Source organism: Pezoporus wallicus, unplaced genomic scaffold (genome assembly GCF_028554395.1).
Source record: "Pezoporus wallicus isolate ANWC-B61680 ecotype Strahan unplaced genomic scaffold, APGP_CSIRO_Pwel_v1 contig_3952, whole genome shotgun sequence".
Classification (NCBI taxonomy): domain Eukaryota; kingdom Metazoa; phylum Chordata; class Aves; order Psittaciformes; family Psittacidae; genus Pezoporus; species Pezoporus wallicus.
The window spans coordinates 4,992,629-5,019,391 of record NW_026635034.1 but is presented as its reverse complement, the minus strand read 5'-3'; the positions used below and the strand labels follow the sequence as shown (position 1 = coordinate 5,019,391).

Here is a 26,763-nt window from a genome sequence, read left to right as displayed (position 1 = left end):
TGCTGATCAGCATAAGATGACTACAAACCTCAAATCTCATACCACAGACACAGCCTTGAAAAGGGATGACAGCTACCAAGTCATCCCAAGAGAGGACAGTATGGAGGGTGCCAAGCCTGGGGAGGTCTTTATTAAAAAAGGTAGCAAGATGGTCACAGATGAATCTTTCCATTCTCCTGAGACAAAACGAAGGCAGTGATTACTACAGACAGGTTCAGATCAGTGATTGCAGAATACAGCGTATCACCCACAATCCTATTGTTTATCACCAAAGAACTAACAGAATGGACTTTTGAATCTACAGCTCAATTGCTAACAGATGACTATAGAATTCTGCACATTAGTAACAGACTAGAAATGAACCACTGGCCCAGATCCACAATGCTTCAGGGCTGGACACAGCCACAAAAGTGACAGTGGGCAAGAGAAATGCTGCGGAAAAGACAATTAAATGACAGCCACCAATGCTGATGACACACAGCCATGAGCAAACCTACATGTTTAAGGTGGGTACCTTTCAATAACTGTAACTATTTAAAAACTTAAGTCTTTACTGTGATATAAGTAGCCAAGTTTACAGCAACATAAAATACCATACTTGAAGAAATCATATAGAATACATTCCAAGTCTCCTTTACCAGATTTACTTAAGAATCTCTGTCCAAAAATTGAGTTCTGAAATAATCCTACTGACAAACATTAACTTCAGAATAACTTTAACAGAAAATATTTAGCTCCATCAATGAATGAGAATAAAATCACTACAAAGAGTTTAAAGATTAGTATTTCAGAGAAGCAACTAGGCAGCTGCATCTTACTGTTAAGGTATCCTCAAGGTAACTACTTCTGGAGGAAAGCCATCCTTGTCAACAGAAAGTTAGATGTCATTAAGTCTCTAAGGTGAAGTTAGCAACTCTGGGAACAATTCCTAAAGATGCTTCTATTCAAATCACTAGGCTATGTACATATGATTCAGGTGTGAGCAGGGAAGAAATCATATCACCACATTTCCCAGCTCATTTACACTGACCCTATGATGTAGGATGGATCTGAGATTCAAACACACTTCCTTTCCCTGCATCAGTGTAATTTTCTATAGCCAAAGCCACAATCTGTTTTCCCATCCTCATACCTACTCACACAATTTAGAGAAACAAAATATCATTAGGGATGAGGCAAACTGACTCACAATGAAGCAAAAAAGACAGAATATACATACAGGACCCAACGGCTGTCCATATGAGCATGCAAAGCCAAATGAAACCATTAAAAGCATTTTTCTCTTTGGACACAATTAACTTTGTCATGTAAACAAAAGAGTTGTTTTCTGTGCACTTTTTTTTCCATTCCAGTATAAATTCTTGAAGTGACACAAATAATCAAGAAGCAGTGACAGTAAATGAAACTCCAACAGCCAAGAGAAATTTCTCAGTTTTCATCATCCAGGAGTACCTCTAAAAATAATGCTTGATAATTACGTGGCAGCTAAGCCTAAAACTGCTGACACACGTTCCTTTGGCATGCCTGAAACCCCTGACAACAGAAGTCAGTTTTTAAATTTAGCCTTTTGTTTGGCATTGTTTTAGAAATATGTATCAGATAAGAAGCAGCAGTCTAAATTTTGCTCTGACTTACAAAATCACTGCAGGGGGTCTGTGGGAGTATGAGTCAGAGAAATGTTTGGTACACAGACATTACGACAAAGCTCTCAGCAGTTTGTTTCAATAGTCCATCGTACATATGTTAACCTTTTAGAGCTCTAACAATACAGTGAAGATTTTAGTAAAGAACAAGCAGTTTGTTTCTCATATATTATTAGAAGCTTATGATCAAATTTTATTAAAAAGAGGAAGAATTACAGGTGAATAGCCTAAGGATAAAGCTTTACATTTAGCTCAAGTAAGCCTGTTAGTGTACTGACTCCCTGACATAAGAGGGATTTCCCAAGACTCAGCTTTTAAGTTAGTTATACTGGTATCACCAGATGTCTAGAGCATATCATGAAGAGTAAACTGGGGAACAACCCAGTGTGAGAACTGCATGTAACCAACGTGGCCACGCAGCACAGGTAAATGTGATCCTTTGGAAAAGGACTGGCATCAATACTCCCAAGTCCTTGCAAGTTACTGTGTCTGCGCACAGTATCGCATACATACTTCTAAAAGATTTCCCTGTTTGGAGAAGTCTCCTGTTTAATGATGGCAATCTGGATACAGGATTACTCCTTATTTTCATGCTAATTGCTAAGAACCCCATATTCATTTCTAGGCCTAGACTGACAGCATTTAGATTTTACCAGATAATTCTAACGAAGTGCAGAGAGATGGAAAACAGTGAAGTCAGGACAAGTTGGAGTGATACCACAGTTATTTGTCGTGACTTATTTTTGCTGCGACAATACAGTTTCATCTGATCTCAAGACAAAAGTCACAGACTTTTCTCCCCGGGCTCCTCACCATTCCACACCTGGACCCTGAGGAGGGAATGGACCCACACCACCCTGCTTCTGCCAACAGGGAATTGCAAAATCAACTTCCACCTGCTTTAGTATCAACTTCAATTCCCTGCAGCTGCTCACAAGATGGACCTGAGCAGGAAGCATATCGCAAACTGGCATAAATCACAACTCAAGTGTCATTCAAACAGCTCAATTCAAGGAGGCTGCATACTCTAATGATGGCTCTGTCGCAGAAACATAAAAAAGTCATATCTCTATGTATTCCTGTACCTTTTATGCTGGTGCGGCTATGCGGGTGATAAACGTTCATTTAGGTTGCTCCAGAGGAAACACATACAAAGTATATGTGATGTTAAATTTGGCCATTATATTCTTACGAATAGGAAATATTCTAGGATATAATTCTGACAATTTCTGCTAACTGAATAGTGCACATTTCTTCTAGTTTCTTCAGGAGAACAGTTTTAACAACCCAGTGCCACCATCAGCTGGATTCCTTTATGAGCTTCCCCATAAACTGGTAAGTGCATGTAGTTCATTTTCATGTTAAACTTTTCCCCCCTCCAGTTACAGACACAACCCTCAGATACAGCAAGTGCAGGATGAGTATCTCCAACATAGCGCTGCTGTGACCAACACTGCTGTCTTATTACCATTTCCAGCAGCTGCACAACTCAGAGGAAGCCAGAGTTTACTGTGCTGAAGAGAAAGCAAATAAATGAGCACAATGCTCATTAAAATCAGCACATAAATCTCTCCGGTTGGTCTAGGTATAATTGGTAATGTGTGGAAATCTACCAACTAGAGTCACCATCCAGAAGGCAGCATTGCTTAAACCTATAATAAACCAGTTGTCCTCTGAGCAGGAATCCACCATTCAACCCAGGAACCTGATGTCAGGTGTTGTTATAAGAAAGGCCTCTCAGAGGGGACCACCGAGGTGAGGACAGTCTGCAAGTGACTCATTACTGATGTAAAATCAGAGAAGCCATATAAAGCTCTTCCCCCTAAAGAGATTAGTAGGTAACAGATTCAAGTACTTAGGATACATGCCAGAAACATTCCCTTTGTGTTATGCTGCAGCAGGTTTTCAAAGATGCTCGCAAACAAAATGATCAAGGGGACAAATATTCATATTAGCACTGATATGCCTCTTGCATGTGTAAATTGTGACTGGATTATGCACAAACCTTCCCCTTTTGGATCTCTGGTTGCTACTGTGAATGCTCAATACCTTTGCTGTGCTTGCAGCGTTTGAGATGAACCTAAGCCAAAGATTGGTCTCAGCCTACTGAAGTTCCTGGGGTTTCAAATCTGAGAGTTTGGCTCAAATCCATCTTTACACAATAGCACCAGCCTGCTAGAAAATTTGTTCCTCCATGTTTAAGCACTGCATGCTAAGGTTTATAGCCTGGTAATCAAACACAGTCTGTCCTTTGTTATTCAGTTCTTTGCTATTTCTTTTTTTTTTTGGCAGATTCAAAATAAGCTTCGACATCTAATTCTACCACAAACGCTTTCCCTGCTGGATTTCCAGGTCCTAAGAATCCTGCAGTATCTAATTAGAAAGAAAGGTTGTTACATAGAGGCATTCTTCTGCAAAAATTTCAGTTCAAGTTGAAATGACTGTCTCTAGAAACAATCATACAATATTTGCACCCAGTCTGCACATGGAAATACCCCTCTCTTACAACAAAAGACTACTGCCTGCTTATAAAGATCTGAAGAAATTTGTTTTGGCCTCATGCACATAAAAATACTGTTGGCAAAGCACATGATACAATTTTCTACTTCCCTCTGACTCATCAGTAGGACAGCTGCCTTGTACAGAACCTTGGACCTGATAAGGAAACAGTCTTCATTAATATATGGAGTCCCACCTTGCCCTCAATACCTTAGGAGCCCAGCAAGCTTTGTGCTGTATATGACAGCATCTTGTCTTACAAAGAACAAGTGAGGTATTTAAGAATTATTCTCAGCCACCAGATCGTCTACATATTTCTTTCCAGGCAAAATAAAATAAAGGATAAACTAAGTTTGGTTTGGACAAGATAACAAAAGATGATTTTGTGTTCATCAAAAATACTCCACAGGATACTCATGGAAGAGAAACAGAACACAGGAATACTGCATCCAAAAATCCTTATGAAAACTAAAACCATCTTTATCTTATTATTAGAAACAGGAAAAAGCAAGACAGGGATGCAGGAAAACAAGAGGAAATAATTAAAAATATAAGCAAAGTGATGGTCAAGGCACTGATGGTTCTGGACACAGCTCCAGATGTAAGATGGCCCTCAAACTGAAGGGCCAGAGAACAAAGGCCTTCTTCTGCAGTGATGCTCTCTATTAGTACATTAAGTCCTTAGAAATTAGCGGCAGAGATCAGCTTAAAGATGTGTGTTCTCAGCTAAAACAGTTTGTACACATATAAGATACAGGTCACTGCTTGGGATAAACAATGAACTTCTAGAAAACAAAGTGTAACTCTTCCTTAATTTTTCATTTATCAGTTAATTCATACGCACCAACTATAGCTTTACACCAACCGAGGTATTCAGCTGCCAGAGCTCCTCTTAAAAACAGTGGATGCATTATGAACACATAAACAACATGTCTTCAATAAGAACATTAAACAACCTTAATTTGATAAATTTGTATCAGATTACTCTTCATAAGCTCATACCAGAGCAAAGCAGTTATTCTGCATGAATTCAACAATTAAAAGAACATAAAAGCCATTAAAAATGTATACCTTTACAATTGTCATCTCATGTTTAATACAGCTCAGCAAGTGCTTTAAGTTCTAGCAATTCCAACAAATATACATCCACCCTGTGGATGTAAAAAAACCCTAAAATATCAGAAGATCCAGGAACTCGTGAAGAACCAAAACTACAACGCAAACACAGTATTTGAAGGCTCTCCTTCTAGGAACTCACATTTACATAAAGCAGAAGCAGCTCTCAACATACAAATAAAACAATATACACATAAAAATTAGTCATGGTCACACAGCTCTTCTCTCAGCATTCTAGGGTTTATTATTTAAAAAAGGTAATGTTCATAAAAGCATAGACACATCTACCACATACACACTCCCTGTCCTGAAAGCTCAAGTCCCTGCCCACTTATAATGACAAGGTGTCTACTGTAGGGTTGGTGACACCAAAAGCAGCTGCACACAAATATGCTGCTGCTCATCCAAGTATCCTCTAATAACAGAGCATCCCTTCGTCATCACACCACCAAGGACAGGAACTATGCAGGGTAAATGCACCAAACAATACAATCCTAATAAAACCCACAAAAAATTGCATCTTTCTGGCACCTCATTAAAGGGAAAGCAAACACATGCGCAGTAAGAACAGCCTGGATGCTCAAAACATAGGTGTGCTTAACACCATCCTTTAGCATATAAACTAACGGCAGAACCACATGACTGGCACTAGTTACACTGTGCACCCAAAACCAGCGCTGACTTTACAGAAGGCTTCTTACTCACATTGGAGGTTACAGTGCAGCAACGCCTGCCAACCTGTTGTTTATTTTAACACCACTACTTCATATTTGCTGAGCATTTAACAGTCTTTTAAACCTCTGAAAGGGACACCAATTCTAGTTAACATTTAAAACACATCAAGAGACCATGAAGAATGTACAGTTCTAGAAAGAATGAGCCTGATGAGGTTGTTTTTACAGAACTGGCTAACTCGTGATGCTTAACTCATTTACCAACCCTCCTGCTCACTGACAAATAACCCCAGCGTGCAGGCACTGACACTCCCAACACTTTTGCCTTCCCCAGCATCAGACACAGCACCGCCACATGGGACTGCTGCCAGGGCTCATGATGATGCAGAGCAGATGGGCTCATAACAGGCAGCAGGCTCTTCTCTTTCATACTTGGATTCATGCTGCGCTGTTAGCGATGTATCTATAGTTTTAATTCACATGTGGAAAGGTTCCGTTCTCCAGACTGTGGGTGCAGGAGCCCCTGATTTCTGACTGGAAGGTGTCTGGTAGCACAGGTCACCCTTTGCTGGTACCACAGCCTTTATGGACCACAATGACAACTTCAGTCAAAAGCTCAGGACATTGATGAGAGGGAACGTGCTCCTGATCATGTGGAGGTGGTTGATGTGATCTAAACCTTCCCTGATATTAAAATCAGAATCCTATCAAATCTTTCAAAAAGTGGGTCAGTAGGACTTTGAAGAAGCCCCATGGGTGGGAACAAGGTCTCCCCATGCATACTTTGCAGCCTTGCTTCCCAGCTTGTCTGACCGTACAGAGACGATAGGATCTCCCCATGGGAGACTGCACCTTACCAGCAAGGCTGTACAGCAAGCTACCAGTTATACCTCTGTCCTCTGTGCATAGGATTTTGTGCCCTGGCCCAACTTCTCCAGAAGAATGAAGCCCTGGGACACTGGTATAATAATATCCCTTGAGAATACAACACTGCTGTAAAATCAGTCAGCCTCAAGAAGCCTGGAACAAATTCCAGGACAACAGAGGGCTTCCCGGCTGTCATACTGCATGTATCAACCAAGAAGCTTATGGGATGCAGGGATAAAATGCAGCCACTTTCACTCCAAAGCTGGCAGTGTCTTTCACCCAAATGTTATGAGACTGCTTTAGCTCTCACAGGCTGGGGCCTCACTGCTCTCTTGTGCTTGTCTTATGCAGCAGGAAGCAGCACCTTAACCCTACCCAACTGCACACTCCACTACATTACAGAGTATCGCTAATATGCTGATAAACAAATACATCAATATACAAAATAAATAACCAACTGGCTCCAAGCATGTACTTGTTGTTGTCAGACATTAAAGCAACATTCAGAGGAGATCCACACCTTTACTCCTATTTTAAGGATGAGGACAGTGAAGCCCAAACGAATGATTTCTCTTGCCTGTGGTCAGCCAGCAGTGCAGATGCAGCTAGAAACAGGGCCCAAGCTCATGTAAACAAGTAGCCTAAATAAGGAAAAGAAATTACTTTAAATTGAAAGAGGGTAGATTTAGATTAGATACTAGGATGATATTCTTCCCTGTGAGGCTGGTGATGTACTGGAACCAGATGCCCAGAGAACCTGTGGCTGTCCCATCCCTGGCAGTGCTCAAGGCCAGGCTGGATGTGGCTTTGAGCAACCTGGTCTAGTGAAAGGTGTCCCTGCCCATGGCTCGGGGTTGGGAATAGATGAGCTTTAGAGGCACCCTCCACCCAAACCATTCTATAATTCTACGATTATAAACACAAACCATCAAAGCTCACTCTCCTCACTAGCCTAGCTTCTCAGGGGGACTATTTGAACCTCTCTAAATATGTTAAGGTTTACATCATCTAATTGCAAAAGGCGTTGTATAAGCATTAGATTCAAGTTACAACATTCTTACAATAGAATGAAAAGTTGATCCAATCAACACCAAAGTTAATAAAAATAAAAGAGAAGTAATGCAATTGAAATGTAGCTATTTTTAAATCTCTGTCTGTCCCCTACTTACCAACTGGAGACACTCACCCACAGAAGCGGAACTGAAAAGCTTTCTCACCCCGTCTTGTTTTTCAGTAAGAACCCCCTCACATTACACAGCTGTTTGCTTAATACAACTTGTTCTTATAAAAGCTCATGAGGCCAAAAAGTTTCTGCTGTGCCTGTCTTCATGTTTGACTAACCAGTCTGCATCATGTAATTCTCTACAGTGCTGGACAAATATGCATCATTATAATTAAATTAAAAAGGAAACTATGTGGGCTTTTGAGCCTTGCTCCTGAGTTAATTTTAAGGGACTATCTGAAGGGATAGTGTTACAGATCACATGCAACTCTCTCTGCTGATGGGCCTGGAAAAACTGGACATAAAAACCCAAGCAAATAATTCAAAGCACATGTTCAAAGTTAAGTTATAACACAAACCAAAAACATTTTAAGGACTAAATGTATTTTGAACTCTCAACAATGGTTATCTTATGCATGGGAAATATTCAGCATGCTAAATAAAATAGCTTATAGAAGCCCATACACGATGTGTAAGCTTTCCCTAGACATAAATACAACAGCACCTATCTCCATTTCCAGTTCCCTATCTGTAAAGTGGGACAACGCTTCTCTCTTTTTTCAATCTTGCAATGTCCATTTAAACTTCAGCAGCAGAAGCTTCATGTTGCTATAGGTCTGTGTAAGTCCTGACTCGGCCACTTCCTGATCTCCCCGGGTACTTTCAGGATCAGTCACTAGACGAGTATCACCAAGTTCATGGTTCCATGAGCTAGACAGTTGGGGTAGCATTTCTGTTACAATCATCAGGTGTATCTGAAGGAAAGCCTGAGCTGGGGAAAATGATCATACTAAGGCCTGCCAGTGATCCAAGATTCAAAGAGCTCCTGAAAAGACAGAGCAGACTTTCTGTAATTAGAAAAAAGGATGGAAAACCCCAGAAACAGTTATCCAAAGCACCAGCAGTAGAGACTCCCATGACAGGACAGTCATCCAAAATAACTCCGAAATATGTAATTTATTCTTTTACCATTCACAACTGCATAATAAATCAATACATAAAGGCTGTAAGTAGCTTTTAAATTAACTTATCTGTTTCACTTGAATGCTCAGCAGGAAGACTTACTGAAAAACACTTCACTTTTGCCAAGAAAGCTTCAGCTCCTAGCATTCTGTATTACTTGTACTTCATTATCAAACTCAAATAACTGGGATATATGCTTTATTAGTAAATACTGGCATGATCTGGTTCTTAAATTTGGCTGCAGTCTGCTCCACATGAGCTGGTGACACACCATGGAACAGTCCATTAGAGGAAATAATGACTGCAATATGACTTTGTGAGATATTTTGCTGGGGACAGAATTAAATTTAAACACAGAAAAAGCAAGAGAGAGGGAGGAGAACAAAAAGCCCAAGTACGTTCTCTGGCTGCTTTCATAGTTTAGTTCATTTAAAATAAGCTAGTTCTCCACAGCGCAGATGTTAAGGCTAATACTGCACCCTTGAGTACCTGCGGAGTTCCCATCAAAGTAGCAAAGCACCTGAGATTTACAGAGGGTTGCAAGCAGGGCCAGTGGCAAAGGCTCCAAGAGGCAGGATCGAACTGCTTTACTGGTAATGTGTTAACCAAAGAAGTTGGTCAGGTATTTGTGGAAAAGGTAGTATTTTTTAAATATCAAGAAAATCACTTCACTCCATATATTTCACTGTCACCATGTTTAACAAAACACAGCAGGTTGAATAAATATTGAACATCAAGAAAACCCCACCATACTTGAAACACAGCAACTGAAAATGATCCAGTCAAACATCTGTGATAACAGACCTAAGTACATGGCAGTTTCCAAGTGAGAAAACTCTAGGTGAAGACTGAAGAGAAATAACAACCACAAAATACACTTGCACATGCATGCACAAGCACTTGAAAATTCACCTTAAAAGCATTCCCTATGTTAACCAGGTGTAATAAGTCTTTCTCAAAGTACTAAGCTAAAGTTGCTTCCTTATTTTGGTAAAAACATGTACTGACCTTTTTAAAACACCATTATAATTAAAAAAATGCAACTTATTATCACTAGTGCTCCTTCCAGTACTATCCACCCAAACAGACTGTCTCAGCAGTGGGGAGACAGACCACTGGCTCAGTCTGCCTGTGTAGGAGTTGGGCTTATCCCAACATAGGGGATGTTTTTCCCCCCAAAAACAGCCCTAGAGACCAAAGCAAAACAAAATTTTCTTGGAATCAGTTAGAGAGATTAAATGTACCATACATTTAAAGTATGATCATTTGGAAGTACCTATTTTTTGAGAGCAGACTGGGTTTTTCTTATTTTTGTGATATTGTCCAGTGTGTCAAAGGGCAGGAATGGTGCTCCAAGGCTTTAAGGTCCTCTTCCTTACAGGTACAAAACAAAAAGCTGGACTGTACCCTCTGCATCACCCCGTAAGGTCATGGAACCATAGCCACTGGTCACACAGCCGCAACTGAAGGAATGATTTGTTTCATTCACTTCAATTGAAAAACATGGCGATCCACTTGCAAAGGAAACATTAAGTCTCATATGTGTCACTGAATGTACAGAAAATTTAAAACTTCCCTTGTTTTCCTTCCTGAGAGCCCAGCACATTCAAATTCAGATGGCTTTCACTCACCCACTTAAGCTTTCTATTTTGTCACATGAAGTTGGCAAACTGTGCTTGATCAAAGCAGCTGATGACAGAAGAGAAACTGAAGACATGGAGGCTTTGGGCATCACTTCTAAGCCAAGATATAGGTGCCATACAGGCACAGCTTCATTGTTTCCTGCTCCTAAGCATCTACTGCACTAATTCATTTGCTTGCAAACAGAATGGGCATAGAGGAAGCAGAACATTCACTTCCTTCATCCTACACATAAAAACCCCACAAACTGAACAGCCTAAAGCTGAAAAAACCACAATTCCTATGCTTGGCACTGATCAAGTGCAAAGGCTGTCTGTCTGTTATGAGTCCGCAAAAACACAGGCAGATTTTTTTTCTCTGGAACAAAGGCACAGCAATGGGGCTGGTGCATACAGAAAGTCTTACACCTCAAACATCCCCTTTGCTTACCGCAATGCTGGCGGTACAACAGAATGTTGCTGAAAAACAGGTATCACATGGTGATTTGGTAATTGCCGGCAACAAGCCAAATCTCTTCCAAGATTTCACACTTAAAATAGGAAGAGATACGTTGCTAAAAAATTGGATTTTTCTACAGTAAAACCAGACAGAAACTTGAAATGCTCTGTTGACATGAATCACTCATATATATTCTATACGCGGCAGCACATTTACAGAATTGTCCCCTTTTTCAGGGCAACCTCAGTGTTAAAGCTTGTTTTCAATAACATCTCTGTTCCCTTCCATCGCAGGTGCAACAATCCTGGCACAGCTGTCTCCAGCCTCCACCCTCCTGAGGAATAAAGTGGGGTGTGTGTGGGTATGCGTGTGTGCATGGGTGGAAAATCCCATAAAACAAATTTTCAGACAGTCCTGCAGAGACATAAAAGATTTCAGGACATCTCAATTTATGTATATGGAAATTTCCTCTCCTCCCCATCCTCCCTCTTTTGCTGTGTGTTGTTTACTGGGTGCCCGCTCATCTTCATGCTACAGTCTGGACGTTCAGTGAAAACAGATGATGAACCACTGTTTCATCCTGGCATGAAAAGCACAAGTAGCCATGAACTCTTCCTATAAACAAAAAGTTATACAACTCGCTCTTACCTGCCTAGAGGCTAACAGTCTTACTAGGCCAATCATCCTGTGCTAAAATGTTAAAATCTAAAATACTGAGATCTGGTTTTAATTCCCTGTACTCTGTCTTCCTAAGCTGCTGGGCTGGGCACGTTTCAGAGTCAGATAGTTCTTTAGGGTTCATGTACTTAAAAGAATTCACAAACAGAATTAAATAAATAAAGAAATCAAGCGCTGTCAGTTAAAACAGCCCTTTACACGCAGAGTACCTTTCCAATGCATAAAGCCTCTTACAAATGTGCTCTTCAGAAACGAAGGCTAGAGAACAAAGTCCCAAAGGAGCTTTACTAGAGCTGCTGGTTCTGTAAACTGTCTCAGCAAGGACACACTTCTCCAAACAAAAGGAGAGTTAAGAAGTGTGAGGTGTCCCTGCCCATGGCAGGGAGGTTGGAACTTGATGATCTTAAGGTCCTTTCCAACCCTAACTATTCTATGATTCTATGAAGTCTGGGTAGAAAAGCATCCATCTTTGGCATGTATCTTAATTTCTACAAAAGACGCAGGAACACAGAGCATCTGATAATATATTTCTGATATAAAATTTTTGGCACCAGTACCCAAAATAGACATTTTTAGCCCCTCCCCCCCCTTTTTTTCTTATAAATAGGCTGATACAACTTCTAACTGGATGAGAGTACCTCCCTGGTTTACCAATACAGTGCAGAAGTCATTGCATTAACTGTTTTGATAACATACTACTTTTTCATCAGACACAAGTTTTACAGTTACTGATGTTGATTTTAAGGCATAACAGGATTATATTTGCCAGGACTGAGTTTCTGCTCATGCCTCAAGTTAGTATTTGAATTTCTTCAGAGGATTTTGCTCATGAAGCCAAACAGCAGTCTCACCCAGCTCTTCTCCGTATCAGCTGGAGTCCTAAATCAGTCACTGAAGGGAGAGTCAAAAACTGATCATTTGCACTCATGTGGCTGGCTGGCTGTATGAGAAGAACCTCCTTTCAAGAAAAACCACGCATAATTTAGATTTGGAAAACTGACATGGAAGTATAAGAGAGCTCACAGCACAAAAAGAAATCCTGTGCTGATTTTCAGGACGAGTATCTGTTGTGAAGTTATTCCTAATCTTCTTTCACATGGTTATTTACCGTTTGTTGAGCACTTCCCATCTGTGAAATGTTGTGGGACGATTCTCCACTGGTCTCTGGCACTGCCCTCTTCTGAGTTGAATATAATTTTTCTCATTTTTACAGAAAATTTTGTGGCTGTTTCTACAACCTGTGCTTGGTAACAAAGCTTTGCAGTTGGACAGAAAACTGCATACGCTGAAACCATCACTGCAAGACTATGTAGTATTTGACATTTCCATGAGACAGGTTCCCCAATCCAGCTGTCTGCTTATATAACATGGAATGACGTTTCCATAATATTCACAAACCACAGAGAATTGTCACACAAAGGTCTTTTCTTTAAAAAAAGTACCTATCGGCTGAACTTGTGCTGTAGTCAGTCACCATTTCCATCATAAAGTTCTACTTTTTTGTTCCTACAAAATATGGCAATAAAATATCATGCCAAGAATACACTTGGCATATAAGTTCTGTCCAGAAGTAACCTCAGTTAATCTCTTCAGTTAGCAAGTAAATTGACTTGAGTAATTTTTAAATCACTTGAAACTGAAAGCAGTTAAGGTTCTGGTTCTCATAATTTTCTTGCAGTCACAGATTCACAGTTTCAGTACCCCTTAACTGCTCAGCTAAAACAGTTGGCAAGGTCTCCTTCTGAACCTCAATGTCCTGAGGCGGCTTTGTGCCACGGATGGGATTACATATGCTGCTTGCTGCCTTGCCTAAACTGAGTGAGGCTGAAGGGAGACATTATAGCTGGATTACTATGTGCTGTGCCAATCAGAGCTCAGAACTTAATATAATAAACTTGGGTGTTTCCCATTTGCACCAAGTGGAGATGCTGGCTGCAGGAACAGGGACTTCACAGCCTTGACAAGTGTATCTGAGACACATCATGGAATCACTGGAATATTTCCAAGCAACCATACAAAGGTACCTGTATTCCTCATTCTACTCTTTCATGAACTGCTTATGGAGAATTAGATTAATAGAAATCAGTCTCACAAAGTGTTCTCAAACACTGTATTTTAATGGAAGGACAGTTTACTCCAGTACTTGTTCAGTCATTTTTTTGAAAGTAAATCTAGTGGAGGTGTTCTTCAAAAGCTGTTTTTCTTTGCACTTAAATCTAAGTCCTGCCCATTCTCTGTACCATTAGAGATTTGTTGTCTGCAGCTGCTTAGAGGCTCTCACTTGCATTAGAATTCCACCACACTATGCGTCATTCATCCCTTCACACCTTCCAGCCCTGAACCTGCATCTGAATCCAACATCCATCAGGTTTCATCAGTGCATCCTAAGGGCAAATAGGTCTTTGCTAATGGATCCTACTGTGGGATGTGGTCTTCATCCATATTTGAGGTTGTTTTCCCATCTGCAGATTTCCGGCAACAAAGAGGGAAAATAAATTACTATTCTCAGTATTAGCCCCATTCTAGTTATTCATGCCCATGACACATGTCAAGACTTCTTGGGAGAACTGTTTGTTTCTCTCAAGTCTTAGCTGCTGTCTTTTCCAGAACATTTCAAACCATACATATACTTCACAGTTCAGCTTTCCTGTGGCTACAATGTGTTAGCAATTAATGCATAATAAACAAGCAGACAATTGTTCCATTTCCAGGGAATGACATCTCTGAGGATATAAAATGGAATATAAACTATCCATCCTTCCCCATATCCTAGAAGTTAAAAATAGAGCCAGCAATTAACTCCCCAAACACACTACATGGTTCAAGCCATAGTTAAACAGCCACTTCAATGTGGTATATACTTTTACTGCTCCTAAGTCCTGTCCTCTCCTTACTCTTAAATATTCACTTCCTGCTTCTCTGTGGTGCTACCACAAGAGTTTAAGCAACCCTGTGACAAGGTGGGCCAAAGAGCTGTCTCTACCAAACCTAAGCTTCTTTTTACTTAGCTTAGCTTTTGGCTGGGTCAGCCCCCTTGATGTGACTCATTGTAGTACCACGTAAATGCCAAATGAGGAGAGGGTGAGATGAGGTGATGATTGCATAAGCTGGTGTGATTGCCAAAGAAATGCTCATGTAACCACAGCTCCAGTTCAGTCTTATTCCTGGGGGCAGAAATGTGAGAGGGAGCCTGCTTTCTCCGCCAGCTTGTTCTCTGTCGTGCCCCTTTTTGGCAGTGGCAGCCTCCCAAGTCCTCAGGGTCTGGAGCAGCTTCCTGGGTAGCAGGATTGCTAAGAGGTGCTGGGAAAACCCCAGCAACGCAGCACTAATGATGAGTGCTTGTAACAGGAAAAGCAAATATAACCAAAAGATGTTGCTCTGATCTAATGCGAAGCAAGGGAAGTTTGTCCTTTGTCATTGCTTCCCCAGTTCAAGGGCTGAAGGAGGAAGCTACAGGGTTGAGAAAATATACCCTGAGAAGATGAGGAAGAGAGCAAAATTAAAAATTGTAACAGATCATTACACTTTCATTTGCAATTCTCTTCCTCAGGCAGATCCTATCTCAACAGCCAGAGGTCACTAAAGGATGAGGCTTTTCCTGGAGCCTGCAGTGAACTTCAATATCAAACACAGCTCACTGGCTTGCAGCTTGCATCTCTTTCAAGCTCTGCATTGCCCTTTGTTCTGCACGAGACATAACTCTGGAAAGCCAAGAAGCCAAGAGAGACTTGGGGGCTGCCCAAATGGCTTGATAAACACTGACTTAATGAAGTGCATCTGCCTACTTGACTTTTTAAAATGTCACTAAGGCACCCATATTTACATTCATTGCAATATTCCATTTCATTCCTACCTGTTACAAAGCTGCTACTCTCAATATGGCTTGTGTTACAAGAAGGAAAGCGTAACTAGTTGAACAGACTCTAAAATGACCTTGCTCCCAAAAAGGCATCTCAAAGGAGCAAGATGCTTCTTGCTGCATGTTTATAAGCACACTGACACTGGACTGACCACTCCTTATAGAAGACTACTTCTCTTATTTAATGATACTTTACAGGGTCAAGGAAATGCAAGTTTAAAACAAATCTAGAGTTTTCTGTTTTATCTACATGCTACATTTATCTACATTTCCGAAGGGCCAGGAGACCTCCTTGGATGGATAAGGAGCTCCTGAGGAAAATTCAATTGAAAAGAGGCTTATAAAAGGTGGAAGCAAGGACAGGTGGCCTGGGAATAAGACAGGGATGTTGTCCAGGAAGCTAGGGACCAGGTTAGGAAAGCTAAGGCCCAGTTAGAATTAAACTTGGCTACGGATGTGAAAGATAACAGGTAGGGAATCTATAAGTATGTAGCCAATAAAAGACAGATTAGGGAGAATGTAGGCCCCCTCAGGAAGCTCTCGGGAGAACTGGCTACACAGGATTTGGAGAAGGCTGAGGTTCTGAATGACTTCTTTGCCTCGGTCTTCACTGGCAAAGGCTCTGACCACAGCACCCAAGTCCTGGAAGGCAGATGCAGGGACTGTGAGAATGAAGACCTTGGGCCCACTGTAGAAGAGGAACTGGTTCAAGACCATCTTAAAAATCTGAATGTGCACAAGTCCATGGGTCCTGATGAGATCCATCCGCGGGTCCTGAAGGAGCTGGTGAATGAAGTTGCTAAGCCGCTGGCCATCATATTTGAGAAATCATGGCAGTCAGGTGAAGTTCCCGACAACTGGAAAAAGGGAAATATAACCCCCATTTGCAAGAGGGAGAAAATGGATGACCCAGGGAATTACAGAGCAGTCAGTCTCACCTCTGTGCCTGGCAAAGTCTTGGAGCAGATTCTCCTGGAAGGCATGCTAAGGCACATGAAAATCAACAAGGTGCTTGGTGACAGCCAGCATGGCTTCACTAAGGGGAAATCCTGCCTGACCAATGTGGCAGCCTTCTATGATGGGGCTACAGAACTGATGGACAGGGGTAGAGCAGTTGATGTCATCTACCTGCACTTGTGTAAAGCGTTCCAACACTGTCCCACACGACATCCTTGTCTCTAAATTGGAGAGACATCAATTTGATGGATGGACCACTCGGTGGATAAAGAACTGGCTGGATGGCCGCACACAAAGAGTTGTGGTCAATGGCTCAATGTCCAGCTGGAGACCAGTAACGAGTGGTGTCCCTCAGGGATCGGTGTTGGGACCGGTCTTGTTCAACATCTTTGTCGCTGACATGGACAGTGGGATTGAGTGCGCCCTCAGCAAGTGTGCCGATGACACCAAGCTGTGTGGTTTGGTTGATACCCTGGAGGGAAGGAATGCCATCCAGAGGGACCTTGACACACTTGTGAGGTGGGCTGATGCCAACCTCATGAGGTTTAACCATGCCAAGTGCAAGGCCCCACACCTGGGTCAGAGCAATCCCAGGCACAGCTACAGGTTGGGCAGAGAAGAGATTCAGAGCAGCCCTGCGGAGAAGGACCTGGGGGTGTTGGTGGATGAGAAAATGAACATGAGCCAGCAGTGTGCACTTGCAGCCCAGAAAGCCAACTGTATCCTGGGCTGCATCAAAAGGAGCGTGACCAGCAGGTAGAAGGAGGTGATCCTGCCCCTCTACTCTGCTCTTGTGAGACCTCACCTGGAGTACTGTGTGCAGTTCTGGTGTCCTCAACATAAAAAGGACATGGAACTGTTGGAACAAATCCAGAGAAGGGCCATGAGGATGATCAGGGGACTGGAGCACCTCCTGTATGAAGACAGGCTGAGAAAGTTGGGGCTGTTCAGCCTGGAGAAGAGAAGGCTGCGTGGAGACCTCATAGCAGCCTTCCAGTACCTGAAGGGGGCTATAGGGATGCTGGGGATGGACTATTCATTAGGGACTGTAGTGACAGGACAAGGGGTAACAGGTTAAAACTCAAACAGGGTTAGACTGGATATAAGGAAGAAATTCTTTACCGTTAGGATGGTGAGGCACTGGAATGGGTTGCCCAGGGAGGTTGTGAATGCTTCATCCCTGGCGGTGTTCAAGGCCAGGTTGGACAGATCCTTGGGTGGCATGGTTTAGTGTGAGGTGTCCCTGCCCATGGCAGGGGGGTTGGAAATAGGTGATCTTAAGGCCCTTTCCAACCCTAACTATTCTATGATTCTATGATTCCATGCTCTACAGACTGACAAAATTACTAGTATACTAACTAAATGTACTTCACTGGTCACATCATGTGGCACTTAGGGACATGGTTTAGTGCTGGACTTGGCAGTGCTGGGTTAACTGCTAGACTTGATATTCTTAAAGGTCTTTTCCAACCTAAATGAGTCTATGATTCTATGAGCTCTAAACCAAAACTACTCAAAACCTAGGACCTATATTACAATGCCACTTGCTTTACACTACATTTATTTAAAAGCTAGAAAACTAGAGCAGACCTCTTAAAAATCTGGTCTATGATGATCTGATGAGAGATGATGTACATACAAATATGTCTATGCTTGATTCAGAAGCAGACTTATTTGGTTTATAGCTTGTGAAATGTTCAGCTGGCCAAAAAGCGGCACTGTATATGTAACCATACCAACTTTGCAAAAGAAAACTCGCACAATGTGCTCCATATAGTTAGGAGCAATTACACACTGTTCTTACTAGTACTTGCTTGGAACAGTTGTAACTACACACACTCTCCAGTCCCTTAAAAGCACCTTTCTACATCCAGCCTGTCTCCGAACCTTAAAGAGTGCAGCTAAGCAGGCTACACTGGCTCTAAATAGGCTGGAAAAACATTCAGCTGCCCATATACAGCACAGGTACAGGCTTTCTGTGTCAATCTGACAACTCCAAAAGACTCAGACAGTGAAAAAAATTAGCATTATAAATACTATTATTTGAACTTCTCTTTCCACTGGCTATAGATGAATTCAGTGTAAAAGAAAAACACACAGTTAAAACTGGAAAAAACACAGAGTTGTTTTTTAAAAAAGTGCTCTGTATTGTCTAGTCCTGCTCTAGTTTGAGCAGGTTAAGCCCCATAACTGAGCACTTTTGGAAGTCAAAACATGACTGTTCACTGAGGCTACTTGGAGGAAGATGGCATATACATTAAAATGTATTACATGCTACATAATAAAAACAGAGGTTGTGCTCTTTTGCGAGTCTTGTGGTATGAAACTCAGCTGTTTTGCTCTGCACAGGTTTCCCTAACTGTTCACTTGGTTTTAATCCATCTGGATTTTCACCACAGAATTTTGCTTTGAGTTTCCAATTTGAATATACGAAAGCTCTGCCAAAACCACATCACATTTAAACCACAGGAAATCATGAATTTGGCACTGTTTTGACATGGAAGCTGTAAACAGTGTGCAGGTTCACTCAGAACTGGATCACTGTCTCTTGAGTTATGAAACACAACAAAACTTCCAGCGAACCAGGTCAGAATTACGAATTATTAAAGCAAGGAGGAATTATGTGATTTCTGCACGGATAAGGACTTTGATGTATTTTCCCCCAGCTTTTTTTCCCTTTAGTTATAAACACACTATGTGGAAGAATAAAAAGAGAAGTTGGGTTTTCTCCTTTCCAAGTTTGAGTTAAAACAGGATTTAGCTAATTCTCATAGCTCTAACACACATGCATTCTATTAAAGACAAGGGTAGTTTCCTACTGTCAGCTTTTAGGCTGAGCAACTGTAAAAGCCAGAGTTGTACTGAACACAGAAATATGGTTTGGTTTTATGTGTGAAATGACAGGTAGTCAACTTACAGCTAACTTATACCACTGCTACAGGATCAAGCCTCCTGTTTAAAATCCACATTTTCAGCTGCCAGACACTAGATTTTTTCCCCCAGGATTCCCGTTAGCAAACCACAAGGAATTTTTATGAAAATGGGAAAGTCTAAAGTATGATTTTTGCCTTCAAAATAAACACTGCCCTAAAGAAACACATATTTGTAAAGAAGTCACAAGTTCATTGAGGACGAAAGGAAAACAATCTAGATTTCCAGGCCAAGCCTGAAAACAATCCAGATTCCAAACCTACCCAACCCAGGAGTTTGAATGCAGAGCTACGTGAAGATGGTTTGACTGAAGTCAAACAATAGGATGCAAAATATAGTCATGCAAAAGAAGACTTCTGTTATTGCACTGCCGGCACGAAAATGCAGGGTAACCTTGCTGAATTTCATTTTTACCAGATTTTTAAACCCATCATTTTGAACATCACAAAAACTCTGCAGGGATCCGTCACACAGAACTACACATCAGACATATCTGACCTGTCATAGAGTTTTCAGATGTACATAGTTGCTCTCGCAGCTTTTCCACGTCGTCTGGATGAACCTGTTCGTACAAAGTACTGCCAAACCATTCAGACTGTGGCTGGTTCAGCACAGGAGTCACAGAATCTGATACATAGATCACTCTTCCCGTCTCAGCTGCAACTACAAACAGGAACCCATCTGCAGCCTCCAGGATAAGATGTTTCAGTTCCTTCCAAAGAAAGGATTTGATTAGAATGCCAGCAAGACAAGGGGATTAAATAACACATCTGTCACTGCCAAAGAATATTGTTTTCTTGTGATCGTAGTAGCTGATCACAGCCTAGGCAGAAATTTTCACTGTGGTATTAATAGAACACCACAACCAAACTTGCAGCAAGCCATAAATTGCTGATCTTAATAACAAACAACACTTTGTTTTTCTTGATTGCCTTTCATCTGGTGATCTCAATGCACTTCAAGAAAATTAAGTAAATAAAACTCACTACATATTGTGTGATGGACATCTAACATTAAAAAATAAAAAGCTATTTCAGCATACAAACAGAAGAAATGAACAGCTATAACTCATGAGGCAAACTCATCCTTTAATTAAACGTCCTGAATAAATTAATTGGAAAGAAACCAACAAGTCATTCTGGTTTGTGTCATGTCATCCATTCTCCTCCTCCGTATGAGCTCTGTTTGTAAATTAAACAGTCTCTGGATAAAAGGCATTAAGTGGGAACGGGGATGGGAAACCTCAGCCTCCCCTCCCATTAGCGGGCTCAAGCCACTACAAGGTTTTATCACTTCTTGGTTTTTTATTCCAGCCTGTGAATACGAAACCTCAGAGATGCAGAGGGTCTAGTACACCCTGTCTTTGGTGTTTTCTTTACATAGTGCCCTGCTCATCAACCTGGGTACTTCTGTCCTGAGACAGCTGACAGACCCACACATCCACCTGAGATGCAGCAACTAGCGCCCTGACCCCACCTGAGCTCTGGAAGGGGGACCATAGTCCTTTAAAGCAAGGTACTTCCTTCCCTCACTTTCACACACTGGATTTAGGCACTCAAAACCTTGAATTGCACATGTAAACAGTTGTTTGTATGCATCAAACAGAAAGACCACCTTTGCTTAACAGAGCTTAAAAGCCTCTCAGGGGAAAGGATGCTAAGTACCACTCCAATTCCTGGGAAACAAGCTTGAACATCCTTTGCTTGGTGGCTCCAGTGACCACCAGAGCTTGTTAAGATACTGCATCTGGAACTCAGAGAGCTTTGGACAAGCTGAGTCCAGTTCCAGGATAGACAGCTCAGCATGGCTACTGTGCAAGTGGTAGATATTAGCTGATAAAGTGAGGATCAAAGTCTGGTAAATTCTACTAAAGGAATGGGTAACTCATCTCAAGAAACACTTAACAGCCTGTCAAGTTCTCTGTTTTACTCTAAAGAAAGCACAAAGAAGTACTGGCTAAATAAAAACCTCACTGCATAGCTGGCTGCATTATACAGAGGATAATGAGACCTGTTTTGCATACATTATTAACAAAGATGAAGATAAACTCTGTCATTCTGCAGGATTCAAAACCCAAAGAGTTGCAATGAGAAGTGACTAGGGCACCCTACCAAGAACCAGCTGAATGGCACAGTCCTTCCAGAAACACACTGCAGGAAAGCCAGGATAAGTAGAGATGTGATCACTAAGAGGTCAGCAGCAGCTGCTGTATCCCTAATAGAAGGAAGCATTGCCTTTAGCCATAACTTACATGTGTAAGTGCTTAAACGGTTTCAGACCATGAAAACGCACAATTACACCCACAGGACTTCAAAAACAATGAAAGTGGTAGAAATTGTCAGTGCACTTAGTTAAAGTTTTCCTTTGAGCACTGGGTGCATCTTCCTTCTTCCATCCAAAATGCAACCTCAGCCAGTACAGATGGGATTCATCTCTGCCCAGCTCTGCTGCTGGGAATTTAGGCGCTAAGACTAAACAATGTTTTTAACCTCCCTTTAAACCCAGAAGGGAAAGGCAGATCTTTACAGATTAATTTCTAACCTGTTTTAGAGGATCTTTGTTAGGATGGGAAAAACCCAGTTCTGGGGGTGAAAATTCCTTTCCGGTGATGAGAAGCAGCAAATTAGTTGCTTTTCAGATGGACAGTCCTCAACAACAACATGAATTTTGCGGCTTGGGTGATATGGTTTAGTGTGAGGTGTCCCTGCTCATGGCAGAGGGTTGGAACTAGATGATCTTAAGGTCCTTTCCAACCCTAACTATTCTATGATTCTATGATCTAGGAGAAAGATTTGACATATAGCTAAGATCAAGTCCAAACAGTCACAAATGCCTTGAATACATAGCTTGTACCAGTTACCACACAACAGCGAAGGATCAAGCTGAGACTCTACTCTTCTCAGTGTTTCCTTACATCTCTTAAAACCACAAACCAGAGAAAACAGATACTTGTGAAAAATCTACCTGTTCTGTAAGGAACGAAGGCTTGTAAGCTCCATCAGTAGATTTGTTCCCAGTGCCCCTCATTGATTTCATGTGTGAAACAGCCATCCGAAGAATCGTCAACTTGTCAGGCTTACGAGCCAATGCACTACAAGTGGGGACCATATCAGACAGTTCGGTGATGTACTGTGTCATCTTGTTTCTTCTGCGTCTCTCAATTTCACTATGATTCTCCCTGAACATTTAAAGAAACACCAAACGAACAGAAAAGCAGACATGATAAGAATTTCAATTGGAGGTAACGAATCCTAATACTTCACATTCGTTTTGCTGTTTTCAGCCCAGGAGAGCGAAGTGCTTCACGAAACTAAGCACCATTATCCCTCAGTTTCTAGACAGAAAATCCAGGCCATAGAAGGACAAATATTATTTGCCCATAGCTCTGAGAAGAACCCCTATTTCTAGCTTTTGGCTTGTGGCCTTAATCTCTTAACCAGTTTAATCTCCTTTGGTTTAAAGAGAAAAAAAAAAAAAAAAGAAATAGAAAGATATGAAGAACTATCAACTGTCAAGTCCAGCCAAACTCCCAAACTTTCTGGGATGTATCTCAGAGCTTCCTTATTCAAGGTGTTGGATCTGCTTATAAAAGGTCTTGTTTTAAGGAAACACAACAGCTGGATCAGGTCAGGTCTTACAAAAATCCCCATCCAGTGACAACACAGATCTCCAGTCCTGTAAGGCCGAGTGGAACATCCTGCACCCCTGTAGGGAGACACGAGATGCCTGCAGGATCAGACTGCAGGACTGGGACCATATATGGTAAAACAGTACATACAGAAAAAAAACCAGTAAATAAATGAGTATGAAAGACAGCAAATAAACATCTGGCTTGTCAGACACAGATCAGAATTTATGTTCGAGAACACTCTAGCACAGCAGGGAAATAACAATGACAGTACTTGGTGCTGCCCCACTTTGGGATGAGCTTTAGTGTTCTCATCCTTTATAGGAAACACATGACTGACATAGTGAGTCAACTTTGAGAGTTCTCAAAATGAACAGTTACCAAAATCTTTCAGAACTGAAGATCTGAGAATTCAGTTTTCCCCTACTGTAAATCACCATTGCTTGATCACTATTAAGGATCTACACCAATACACATATCTGAAATGGTCCAAACGGACCTAGAATACCTGAGTGCCTAGCAGTTATTTTTTCCCATACTGTACCTGTCTGATGGCAGCTAAATACAAGTACACAACAGGTACATGATGCTTCAGATGTCAAAGCAGCATCTTCAATGAGCTCTGTATGGCATTTTCTTGTGAAAGTTGATCACTTGGAGAAGTCCACCAGCATTGACCAGTATGATAACACAACATTAAAAGAAACTGCAACATTCTTTGGAGCTGACTGTTATGAAGACTGATTATGAAAGTAGAAGGTAGGCTTGGCACACTTTTGGCTACTTTTAATAAAGGAGCCTTTTCTTAAAATGCAGGGAGGAATCTAAGTCATAGTATGCTGCTTCTTAAAATACAGGAATGCATGAGTTTGTCCTGCTCTAAAATGTGTACCCTCATGTTATATGCATGAGACATTGTCTCCAGAAACGCCACTTGTTAAGGCTACTAGCACAGTTGTTTGTTATTACTGCTGATCCTATGGTTACTATTTGATTCAGGAAATCCAGCTATGGGTCTCTGCAATGATAGCCCGTGGCTGTTCACCAAATTACAGCCAGTCCCTCGGTGAAGGTCACTATCTACTTAGCTAATACACTGTAATAGTGAACCTTTCCACTTCAAATGGCCGATAAACAGCCTTTGTGTAGGTTTTCACAGATGTAGAAGAGAACAGTGCCTATGGGAGTCAGACTGTATACAAACACACAAGCAGAACAGCTTGTGTGACTGTGCACATGGACGTAACAGCACACGTGTACAGGTCATCATATACATGGAGATAAATACAGACAAGTGGAAGAAAAATACATTTTTACAGGACAAAAGTTTGCTCTAAGTTCAGCATTTCCACAGAAATGGTGACCAAGAAGACAAAGAACACACACGTTCAACATATATTTTACATTTGTAAGTACAGATTACTTTGTCTGCCACTGAAGTATTTTAATACCCCTGAACATTGAAAACAACCAAAATAAAGAATAAACAAAGAGGTTGCAAAACTTCCTGAGAAGAAAGAGAATATCCAATAATCCGTTTCATTTATGTTCATAAAAGCTGAAAAGTAACAATATGTATGGCCGTGTTCAAGCAAACAAAACTCTGAAACTTTACTGAAATTACTTCACATTTAAACCCTTAAAAGAGAAAGAGGGGCTGTGCTCCTCTTGCAAAAGTGCCTGCCATGGGAATCCTGGCACTCATGAACACGTCTACAGAATGATGCCCTAATTCTGTCATTACTAACTTTACTTTTATATGGAAATTCTGGAGGGGCATAATCTTGGTAGACTGCGGGAGCTGATTCAAACCCACTTAAGTCCAAGGTTACTATTTCTGATTTCAAACATGTTTGGATCAGCCAACCCTCCTGACTTCTGATCAGTCAGGATGGGATCATATAAAATAAAAATGGGGGCAAACCATATTTGATTTTCCCTTTTTCTACCACGCCATCCTTTCTGTGTCAGCAATATTTTGATCATCGTCCCACCTAGAAACAAAATAACTAGCTCTCTAAGCTAATGCACACGTACTGAGATTCTCTGGACACGAACATCCCCCTCTTTTCTCTCAGCAGAAGAGCTCTACAGAACACGCCTACCTTGCGAACTTTTCCTTATCACCAGAGATTTGATCACCATCATACCTAGAAACAAAAGACAGTAAGTAAATCCACAAGGCTTATGCACCGCATGACATTAAACACACAGCAGAAAGCAGAGGTTCACAACTGCAAACTATTACAAATAACAGCAAGAAAAATGAGGGCATGAGAATGATAAAGCAAAGAAAACATAGTCTGATGAAACTTCCAAGCCATGCTGATTCAAAAGCTTCATTTATATATTTAAAAAAGTTGTAGACACATTTCACTGGATTTATGCAAACACTTTGACATACACTCATTGCTTGGGAAACTTAACAACCAGCACCATTACAGAGAACACCACTGAGCTCTGATTTACAGCAGTCCATGAAATATTCACTGCCGTTTGGAAGTGAAGGAGCTGTATCTTTTCCAGATTGCAACCACAACTCACTCCATTCAGCAGAGGGCACTGATGGTCTACAGATAACATGGGAGGGCAGAGACACACGTTTAAGTGCAATGTATTATATAAGGAGGCCTTCAGAAAACAGCTCCAGCAGGTACAGACACTGTACCGTCTGTTGGGAAGACTGGCAAAAGTCAGGCAGATAAAACTGCTGGGTAAATAGAAGTGAAATTAAAACTGGCTTATATCCCAGAAGTAAACAGGTACCTCATTCCTACCCAAACCAACTGCAGCTAGATGCCCAAACAGGTACGTGTGGTGTATCGGCAGCAACTTCATGGAGGAAATCCAGATCAACTGGACTTTAGCCCAGTGGGATTAAAGCTTCACTGTTTCTGAAGCGTTGTCCCAGAGACAGGCAGCAGTGTAGCATTTCAGTACAGAATGACATGCTGCTCCTCCTTTCCTAAAAACAGACTCATCATTTGAAATCAGGTTTGGCTAGCATAGTTACAAAAACTACATTTGTTTGAAAAAGATCTTACTTTTGGAGAAACCAAATTGCTTTTTCCAAATGAGAGTATGTAGGAGTTTGAAAACACCAAAAATAAGGCTAACAGCTTCTCTAGAGGTGAACAGTATTTCTGCTTAAGAAAAGTCCCGTGAGATTTTGTATTAGAATTATGCCTTTCCAAAATGATGCAATTTATTACAACAGACAGCCTATGAAGGTCCCATGAATTAGCTAACAAAGTTAAACAGCATAAAATAATTAAGCATGTTGTCTCTACAAAACTAGTAATGAACCTTTTCTCAAATGAATTAAAACTAATTTTAAGTATCCCAACTCTGCAAGTTCTTCTATAAGGTTTCATATTTTTCTTCCTCACTATGACTCATTCAAACACTGAAGACAAAGCTTAAGTGAGCCTTGAGCTGTATTTCTATGCTGTGCTTAACACCAGCACCCTCAACTCATTCAAGTGAAAACACCGCTTTATTCGACTTGAATGTGCCCAGAGAAGAGACTGACCGGAAGAATTTGGAACAAAAAGACAGATCCAATGAGGAATGGCCACATACCATTTGGTGAGAAGTGCATGCATACACTTTCATGTGACAATGAGATGCCATGCAGAGATACCTGA

At 41.2% G+C, this 26,763-nt stretch overlaps 1 protein-coding gene across 5 annotated transcripts in view; it reads right to left on the bottom strand.

Moving 5' to 3' along the window:
* Positions 1-26,763, bottom strand: part of ARNT2 (aryl hydrocarbon receptor nuclear translocator 2) — a 104,648-nt gene that overhangs the window by 44,110 nt on the left and 33,775 nt on the right. For 4 of the 5 annotated variants that reach the window (XM_057427289.1, XM_057427374.1, XM_057427540.1 and 1 more), the window contains exons 4-6: positions 25,222-25,266; positions 22,453-22,666; positions 19,987-20,200 (exon numbers count right to left, since the gene is read on the bottom strand). In XM_057427289.1, coding sequence (XP_057283272.1) covers positions 19,987-20,200; positions 22,453-22,666; positions 25,222-25,266 — 473 coding nt within the window. The remainder of the gene's footprint in view (positions 1-19,986; positions 20,201-22,452; positions 22,667-25,221; positions 25,267-26,763) is intronic. The other variant, XM_057427621.1, reaches the window with a different exon arrangement.